This window comes from Notamacropus eugenii, chromosome 5, assembly GCF_028372415.1.
Source record: "Notamacropus eugenii isolate mMacEug1 chromosome 5, mMacEug1.pri_v2, whole genome shotgun sequence".
Lineage (NCBI taxonomy): Eukaryota > Metazoa > Chordata > Mammalia > Diprotodontia > Macropodidae > Notamacropus > Notamacropus eugenii.
Genome location: NC_092876.1, coordinates 420,114,697 through 420,125,171, shown reverse-complemented (window position 1 = coordinate 420,125,171; position 10,475 = coordinate 420,114,697). Strand labels below are relative to the sequence as shown.

The window sequence follows — 10,475 nt, the reverse complement described above, 5'->3', positions numbered from 1 at the left end:
TTTATGTCGCCTCATAATCATTATACTTTAAATTTGTTACCACTTTACCCACAACACGTTTTATGTATTTGATGGAGAGTATATTGCATGCTGTGGGGTGGTCTTTGGAGGGGGCAGGGAAGAAATGTTTTGTAAGTACCATTCATGCTATCATTTGAGTAAATGCCTTTTCTAAAGAGTTAATTGATTCTACTGGCTTATTGTTAATAGGAAGCACACTTGTGGGGGCTTATGGATTCCAGGGTTAGCAGTCATCTATAGGGTTATTCCTAGAATTCAAGGAAGCAGTCTTTACTCTAGGCTCCCAATCTATCAGTGCCAGTGTGAATTGGAGAAATTTTCCCAGAAGGGTGATGTTAGATGAGGAAAAATGAGGAGATTAAACTAATGTGACCAAGTCAATATATTACACATTTATAATTTAATATACATTTTGACATGTCTGAAGTTTGTGAATTTCAATAATATTTATAAAAAGCGTATACTATAGTACTAAAGAGGTCATTTGTGCATGCAATGTGTATTCTTTCTTTGCCTAATTTTTAAAATATATTTTAATCACTTTTTAAAATTACAAGATAAACTGTTTGAAGGACAGTAGGTATATTATATCTAGATTAGACAGAATATAAAAATTACAAGTATAGTTGTTTTATTTTAAAAAATTTTAGAGTGACAGAGATGTGTTTATCTGGTGTTTAAATAAGAGTAATGGAGAGGGTCTTTGATATTAGGTCACAATCAAAAACTGGGTAGATCCCATTTTAATATGTGGACTTAAATATATTTACTTTTTCCAATGCTGAAATGAAAATGCTGACTTTGTACAAAGAGAGCAGAGAGAGTTTGACTTATGTATACAATATTTTATAATAAACATTAAAAAAATCACACATGATCATTAGGAAACACAGAAGGTGACAAGATCGACAGCTTACATGTTACAATGGAATTGAAACAAAATGAGGGGAAGAACTATGCTTCCTTTAGGGAGGTTATGGATGAAAATGATAAAGGGGAGGCATGGATACATCAGGGGAGGGAGTATATACATTGAGGATCTGAAGTATAAATTAGCATAGCATGAGAAAACTATCAAGGCAGGATGTTTCTGTTTAACGTAAGAGACCTGAAACTTTTTATCCATTCTACAAACTTTGGTACTCGAACATATACCCCAGGACGATTAGGCAATGCACAATTGTATCCAAATGAGGTAATACCAGCAAGAAACCACCTGTTATTCTCTTGGCACATTAATGGCCCACCAGAATCTCCCTAGAAAATGAAATAGAAAATAAAGTTACAAATGTGGCAGCTAGGTCTAGTTTTAAAGTTTACAGAAAACAAATTAAATGCTGAATTTCATAAATAAAATAACTTTATTTGGCGGAATCAACACATTATATTACTGCTGTTCTAGAATAAACCTCAGCTGTTTGTTCTTATAGATGTTTTAACTAGGTGATGATATGATGATTATATAATAACTCATATTTCTATAGCCTTTTAAAATTTGTAAAGTTTTTTTCTCATAACAACCCTTCCGTCGGTGATTTCCTCAGAGTAGATTGGTTTATATTTCAAATCTTCAGTACAGTCATGATTTCATCAGTGTTGGAATAGGTTGAACTAGATATGGGGTTATTACCTTGGGGGCTCTGAATTTGCTTTTAAATTTTTTTTCATATAACTGTATTTCAACATTATTGTTTTCCTTTGAAATCCTATGTATGTTTAAACATTTAAAAATACTCTGAAATTGGTTCCATAGGTCTCACCAATTATCAAAGGAGTCCATGATACAAAAATATTTAGGAACTCTTGAACTAGATGGTTTCTGACAGCCCTTACAATTCTTAAATGACGTGATTCTAAGAAAAGATATGATCCAGAAAATGTATGATTAGTCAAATAGTGAGAGTCCTGCATTAGTATCCATGGACTGTTAAAAGATTGAGAAGATTTCCAGAATTTAAGGTAGATACTTTAAAGATAATTTGTGGGAGAACATGTACAAGGATCACACAGGATGAGAAGGTATGATTTGTAACACTCAAGGCTCTTGAATCCACTGAAGTATTGAAGCATTCTAAAAACTAAAATGAGTTTAGTCAGTATTAAATTATTGTGTTCAGGTAGCATCAACATAGGTATCTTTCCTTCTCGTAGAAAGTAGCTTGTGTTTGGCCAGTAGCTGGTCAATAGCAAATATCTTAATTTCTTTAAAAATTAAGTGTAGTTAAGAGTGAATGAATGATTTCTTTTTAAATCATGCCCTTCCTGGCCAGAAATATTATAAACATAGGTAGGCAGAGAGTACAGATATGCCACAAGCATAGTTGAGCACATCTGGGTCACAAGATTTTGAATTTTGCACAAGTACTTACACTACTGTTTGAGCGAGCTTCATTTCAATTCACCATTGAAAAAAACTGGCCAATTGCTGTAGTGGCTCTAGGAAAACATCCAGATGAAATGCTATGCAATGCTCCCTGCTTTTCTATATTTAGCTACATGCTTGCCTGTTTTCCAACAGCAATTATTTTTAGGCAACTGAACCACAATCTTAACTCTGGGACAGTTTCAGGGGTTCAGAAACTCAGGCTTGCCCCACCCCCACTCCCAAGCCAACGTGTAGGGACATAGTTCAATAAGACAAAAAAGTGATGAGGTATTCAGAGACTCTTATTTTATGTTACTAAGTTCTGGATGATAAAACATAATGCAGCCATTTATTCTGAAATTGCAATTAGTAACTTTAAATATTTACCTGACAGGCATCAACTCCTCCTTCTTCGTAGCCTGCACATATCATGTTTTCACTAATACTGTACTCCAACATCTGTTGCTGGCATTTCTCATTTGATATAAGAGGGATTTGGGCTTCTTGCAGTATGGTAGAAGTAGCGCCTGGAAAAGTGGCAGAATATAGCCAATCCATTAACATGAACAAACTACATTGCACAATGATCCACCATCAGCCTTATTTATTCCACATATTCGCTCTCATTATAGAGTGCTTGCAAAGTGTTTATATAATGAAACTAAATACTAAAACATTTCCTTTAAGGCACATAATGAAAACCTTGCAGTCCATCTGTGGATTTCATCAAATGAATAAAAATAAAGAACTTCTCTTTATAAGGTCTGGGTGCAACGATGTAGAAAACTAGCTGGCATTTGGGCATTTTGGCAAGGCAAGATAGAAATAGTGTGTTCATGTGTTTGTGGTTCGTTTTTTCTTAAGGACTCACAACAAAGACTTTGATTCATAGATATGAATGAAAACTGTTCAAAAGCTTCTCATTAATCACCTGAAGAGGTGCTTACGTATAATATCATTCAGTCTTTTTAAGATTGTATATAAAACAGGTGTAGATTTTGTATAGAAGACAGAGTTTAGCCTTCTACTATATCATGTACACATCTAAAAGTAATCAGATTGTGATCTACATGGATGGAAAAAAGAAATGATACACTGTAGAAAGAATATCCTTTAGTGTCTTTTATAAAGCAGATTCATCAACAGAAAAAATAAACCCAAATTTTCGGAAACAACAGTTCCAGGTGGCATTCAAAAGAAGCTAAAGAAGCAGGTGGCTGGCATTTCAGAGGTCGGTGATAACCATTTTTAAATTGGTTTCTTAAGAGAGCAATGAAATTATGGAAGTAGCAATTCATATTCAAATCAGCGTGACTGCTGAATGAATGAATTCATTCTTGGTTGAGTTTATGGCACTTTTGTCTACAAAACAGAACAAAAATATTTGTTTCCACTTAAATACAGAGATAGCTTTCCATTTACTTCGAAAATTTAGTAACAGAAATGAACTCTCTTTGAGTGGGGATGGTGAGCCACTCAGTGTCATCTGTTATAAAGTCAGAGATTTGCAGACTTTATTATTATCAGAGAGGTGAAATCAATCTCTTGGCTACTTGGAAGCAATTCTGCTTCAATATTTGGTGGAAGAAAGTCAGATTTTCAGGAAAAATAACTTTGGGAATTACCTCCGTATTTACTTTCAAATGTAAAAACTTTTCAATTCTGTTCCCTATTAGGATTAATAAGTAAAAGTTAGCTGTATCTATGTAACCCAGTGCTCAAGAATGACATTTCCTTAAGACTCTCCTCATTGTTAGAGAGAACAACCACTTAATGCTGCATGACTATTTGGGGGCAGAGCTGGTGAGAGCCTGGCAGAGATCTTTGTGTTCTGTCTTCTAGCTGTAAGCAAAGATGCAAACAATTACAAATTTTCTTTAAGAAGTCCCTGGAGGGAGAGAAAACTCTGAGAAGAAGATGTCATATAGAACAGGTAGCACCTCAAGCATGACCCTGTTATGACTTTGACATATGAGAGACTCCAGGGAGTTTTGTCTTGGGTGAGATCAAGGACTTTCTCAGTCAAGTTGAGATATCCCACTCCCAGTGGAAGTACTCATTCACTTTGTGAATTTTCTGCTATATTCATCTATAAATAACTTCTTAAATTTGTTTGCTTGGATAAATAGGTTTATTCATTATTCAGGATGTGTGGTATTTGTGTGACTGGAATTTGGTGGGAAGGACACTTTTGGATATATAGCTTCAGACACTCTATCCCCTATAAGGAGCACAACTTGAACTTAGAAGAAGCCTTTTCCCTAGATTAATTATATGTAGGAGGGAATATAGATATAATTCTAGCCTAGCACCTCTTTATGACCAGAGCTAAGTGGCCAGTCACTTGACCCCAATTTATTGTTCCATGCCTGGAAGAAATCAAGGTGTCCCTTGGAAAAGGGTGGGAGGGAAGGCAGAAGACACTTTGGAGATATGTATCTATGCCTACATTAGCCACATCTAGGCAGACCTAAGTGGATATATATATATATATATATATATATATAACCTACATGGTCAGAACTCACACGCAACACTCACAGTCTTATACACACACAACTTTGGAATATTATTTCAAAAGCTCTAGGTGCTTCTATTCAGTTTATAAATATCACTTCATCTCCTCAACAGCAATAGTTGGCTAGGTTATTTGCACATTATAGTCAATAAATGGAAAAATTTATAATTTACTGAATTAAATGGGATGGATATAATAGTTTCATAAAATATATTTAGATGTCATGAGAATGAAGAAATAATTAAATTTGACTTGGTCATAAATCTTTGAAAATTATGTTTTGCTGTTTTCAATAAAAAAACATCTGCTTCTCTCCCACATTCTATCCTCCTCTCCAACCTCCAAGTTAATAATAAAAAAAACAAACCACCACTACAAACATATATACTCAAAACAAATAATCCCATTAGCCACATGTAAAAATGAATGTCTCATTATAATTCTGAGTCCTTCACTCCTCTATCAGCAGATGGGTAGCATGTTTCATCATTTTTCCTCTGAATTTATGGTTGGCCATTCCACTAAACAGTTCCTGATTCTTCCAAACTTGTTAATCTTCTCTCTATTTTTATCATTGTATTAAATGTTATCTTGGTTCTATTTACTTCATTCTATATCATCAGTTCATGCAAATCTTCCCAGGTTTCTCTGAAACTATCCTCTTCATCATTTCTTACATCATTAATATTCCTTTAGGGGCAGCTAGGTGGTACAGTGGATAAAGCACCAATGCAGGAGTCAGGAGGACCTGAGTTCAAATCTCACCTCAGATACCTGACACTCACTAACTGTGTGACCTTGAGCAAGTCACTTAACCCCAATTGCTTCATCCTGGGTCATCTCCAGTCATCTGATGAATATCTGGTCCCTGGATTCAGATGGCTCTGGAGGAGAAGTGAGGCTGGTGACCTGCACAGCCCTTCCTCATTCAAAAGCAAAGTCTAAGTGCAAGTCATGTCATTATTTCTCTGATGGCATGGTCTTCTTTGGCAATGAAGGATGAACACACGCAACATTCCATTACATTTATTCACAACTTTTTCAGCTAAACATTGATTGATGACATTCTCTCAGATTCTCTTTTTTTTTGCAATCTTAAAAGGAACTATAAATATTTTTTGTACGTCCTTAGAATCTGCTTTGCTTAGGACCAATCTCTCCCTCAATTTTTCCTCGCTTTAATGTTTCTTCCCTTCTCTCCTTTTCCTCTGATTTCCTTGTTGAGTGAAATGTATTTCCATTCTCAACTTTGTGCATGTATTCTTCCCTCATTTGACCAACTCAGATGAGGAGCGAGGTTCAAGTTTCAGCCAGTCCCTTCACCACTACCTCTCCTCCTTGTTTGTATAGTGGTTTACTCACACACTCTGATTAGTGGCATAATTTTCCCTAACTATCCCTAACCATCCCTTTACACTTGTAAATATATTCCTTTTCCCTCTCCATTCTTCTTTATTGAATGTAATTTTTATTGCATTATGATTTGATAAGGATGCATTTAATAACATTCCTGTTCTATCGCATTTGGTTGTGAGGTTTTTATGCCCTAATGCATGATACATTTTTGTGTAGGTGCCATATACTGCTGAGGAAAGGTATATTTCTTCCTATTTCTATTCAGTTTTCTCCAGTGGTCTATCATATCTAACTTTTCTAAAGTTCTATTAATCTCCTTAACTTCTTTTTTGTTTATTATTTTGGTTAGATTTATTTAGTTCTGAGAGAGGAAAGTTGGGTGTTGATATTATTTCATTTTATAGGGTACCTTTTTTTCAGCAAAAAGTAGTTCCCTTGCTTATCTCTCTTAATCAGATCTATTTTGTCTTTTTTGTGTTCCTTCCGCATCTGTGTTTTCCCCATACTCTTCTATTTCCCTGTAAAGTAAGATAAACTCCTTACCCAATTGATTGTGTATGTTATTCTCTTTTTGAGCCAATTCAAATGAGAACAAGGTTCAAGCTGTTCCTTTCATGCCAGTTTTATGTGAGATAATTTACCTTACTCTACTTCTCCCTTCCCCCTTCTTCCTTTGCATTCCCTTTTCTCACCTTAATTTTACTTTTTTTAGATTATCATCCCATCCTAGTTAACTCATAACTATGCCTTCTACATACACTCCCTATAATTGCCCTAATAATAATGACAGTCTTAGGAGTTACAAGTATCTTCTCATGTAGGAATGTAAACAGTTTAACCTTATTGAATCCCTTATGATTTCTCTTTCCTCTGTTTACCTTTTTTGTTTCTCTTGAGTCTTGTATTTGAAAGTCAAAATTTCTATTCAGCTCTGGTATTTTCATCATGAATACTTAAAAGTCTTCCATCTCATTAAATGTCCATTTTTTCCTTTGAAAGATTTTACTCAGTTTTGCTGTGTAGGTTATTCTTGCTTGTTATCCTAGTTCCTTTGTCCTCTGGAATATCATTTTCCAAGCCTCTGATTCTTTAATGCAGAAGCTGGTAAATCTTGTGTTATTCTGACTGTGGTTCCATGATATTTGTATTGCTTCCTTCTGGATGCTTGCAATACTTATTCCTTAACCTGGGAGCTCTGGAATTTGGCTATAATATTCTTGGGAATTTTTCTTTTTGGAATCTCTTCCAGGGGATTATTTCAATTATTTTAATTTCAGTTATTTCAGTTTCTATCTTTCCTTCTGGTTCTGAGACATCTTTGCAGTTTTTCTTGATGGTTTCTTAAAATATGATATCTAGGTCCTTTTTTTGATCATGCCTTCCAAGTAGTCCAATAATTCTTAAATTATGTCTCCTGGACCTATTTTTCAGGTCAGTTGTTTTTTCAATGATGTTATATTACAAATATATTATATTTTCTTTTATTTTGTCATCTTTTTGATTTTGTTTTATTATTTCTTGAATCTCATGGAGTCATTTACTTTCAATTGCCATATTCTAATTTTTAAGGAATTATTTTCCTCAGTTGAGTTTTGTGCCTTTTTTCCATTTGACCAAATGTTTGTTTGTTTTTTTAAGTACTTTTTTGTGCCTCTTTTACCAAGTTGTTGACTCTCTGTGATTTTCTTGCATCACTCTCATTTTTTTTCCCAATTTTTCCTCTGCTTCTTATATTTGATTTTTAAAATCCTTTGTGAACTCTTCTAGGGTCTGAGATCAATTCATATTTTTCTTCGAGGCTTTGCATATAGCTGCTTTGATTTTGTTGTCTTCTGAATTTGTGTTTTGATCTTCCCTGTCTTCACAGTAACTTTCTATAGTTGGGTCCTTTTTGTGTCATTTGCTCATTTTCTCAACCTACTTCTTGACTTTTAACTTTATGCTACAGTTAGGCCTTTCTCTTGGGATGGAGGGGACACTGTTCCAAGCTTCACTTAGAAATATCATCAGCCCCCATAGATATAATTACCACCTCTATGGTAATTAAATTTATGCTTCCTGTCCCAATCTCTCTGTCTACCTCCAATCTTCCATCTCCAAATTTCCTTCAGACATTTTGAACTTGATGTCCAGTAGACACCTTAAACATAATATATCCAAAATTAAACTCATTATCTTTCCTCCTAAACCCTTCCCTGCTTCTACCTTCCATATTAATGTATAGGGCAACACTATCTTCCTAGTCCCTCAGTCTCAACTTGGGAGTCATTTTGGAGTCTTATTTCTCTCCTCCCATACCCATACCCTTGACTATTGTCAAGGCCTGCTGATTTTGCTTTTGCAATATCTCTCAAATACTCCCCTTTCTCTCCTTTAACACTGCTACTATCTTGATATAGCCCTTGTTGCCACATGCCTAGACTATTGCAATAACCAACTGGTAGTCTTGCCTGCGTCATCTCACCCTAATCCAACCCATCCTCCATTCAGCCACCAAAATTATTTTCCAGCATCACAAATCGGACCATGTTACTCCCCACTCTTCCATTTTCCACTCAATAAACTCCAGTAGTTTTTTCTTTATTGCCTCCCAAATCCTTTGTTTGATGTTCAATGCCCTTCTTAATCTATCTACCCTCATCTCAATCTCCCACCTTTCTAATCTTCTTACCCTTACTCCCCACTAATTACTTTTTGATTCAGTGACACTGGCCTCCTGGCTGTTTCCCTAACAAGATACTCCTTCTGTTGGCTCTAGGCATTTTCTCTGGTTATCTTCTATGCCCTCTGCTCTGACTACTCATCTCCCTGGTTTCCTTTAAGTCTCAACTAAAATCTCACCTTCTGCAGGAAGCTTTTGCCCAATCCCTCTTAATTCCAGTATCTTCCTTTTTAAATTTTTTTCTATTCCTCTAGTATATAGCTTGCTTGGTACATACTTATTTGTGTGCTGTTTCTCCCACCTGATTGTAAGTTCCTTGAGGACAGACACTGTCTTTTCTCACTTTGTATATCTCAGAACTTAATAAACGTTTATTGATTGATACTGGGTTTATTATGTTTTGAGCATTCTGATCAACATAATAGCTCTTTGTGGTATGGTCATTATTATTATATAGTTTTGCCAATTCTTCCGGTCTATTTTCTAGCTTTATACTTTAATTTTAGGGCAGTACTTTGAGCATTTCTGGGCTGGCCTTAATTCTCTTTTCTTGGATATTGAGTGTTCTGTTATTTCAGGCTCTCTGAGACAACTCAGGCTGGAGATTCGAAACTTTTCAACACTCCTAAAGTGGTTTGATCCAGGGAAGCATATGATCACTACCCTCTGTTTTGAGTTTTGTAAATTCTTGACTTGGATTTGGGACCAATCAACAGTGAGCTATTAGGAAACTCTGTTTTTTTAAAAAAATATTTATTTATTTTTAGTTTGCAACATTCAGCTCCACAAAGCTCTGCTTGCTAAGAATGACAACCACAGGTTTCCCTTTGGTCTGAAATTCCTGCCCTGGTTATTCCTCTACAGGCATCAGACTGGGCTAGAGACTACAACTGTGGCTTAGTCTTGTGTTTGGGTTTTGAGACACACTGCTGCATAGTTTCTGAACTTGCTTATCAATACACAGTCCAGGGCCTTCACTGGTCCCTACTAGAATGCCCCTCTTTGGCACATGTCCACTCCTTAGTCTGTCCTACACATGTGACCAGAAATTGAGTAATGGGCAAAAAGCTGTCACTTAGTGCCTCTTCCAGCTTCTCCCTCTGGCTCCTGGCCAGATCCTTTCAGTGTCAGACCTCTATGTCTGTGGGAAAAATGACTCATTCTGACTTTTTTCTTGATTTTGCCAAATGGTTTCAGTCTGGTGTGCTTTCTAAGTCTTTTTCAAGGAATTTGGGGGGAGGAGTGGTTCATGCTGTATGGCTTCCTGCTACTCAGTCATCTTGGCTCTTTCTCCCTTGGCCATAAATTATTAAAGTACAATGACCAGAATATGCATTTTTTCCTGGTACTATACAGTATTTATCTATTGCCTGAGGTTAAGGAAATGAATACTTTTAGTAACAATTAATGAGTGTGATAAGTTCAAATGTGTATTTTTTAAAAGTTTTTTTTTAAAGTTTCCTATGAATCTAAGAGTATATATATATTTTAAGTATAATTTATTTTTGAAGTATAAGCTGTGATCAAGTACATTTTAGTTTTAAATATGATGT

General features: G+C 35.4%; 1 protein-coding gene across 1 annotated transcript in view; it reads right to left on the bottom strand.

Annotated features, from left to right (window-relative positions):
• Positions 1–926: 926 nt before the first annotated feature.
• Positions 927–10,475, bottom strand: part of TMPRSS15 (transmembrane serine protease 15) — a 155,630-nt gene continuing 146,081 nt past the window's right edge. Inside the window, exons 24-25 of the mRNA XM_072614948.1 lie at positions 2,774–2,913; positions 927–1,278 (exon numbers count right to left, since the gene is read on the bottom strand). Coding sequence (XP_072471049.1) covers positions 1,096–1,278; positions 2,774–2,913 — 323 coding nt within the window. The 3' untranslated portion in view covers positions 927–1,095. The remainder of the gene's footprint in view (positions 1,279–2,773; positions 2,914–10,475) is intronic.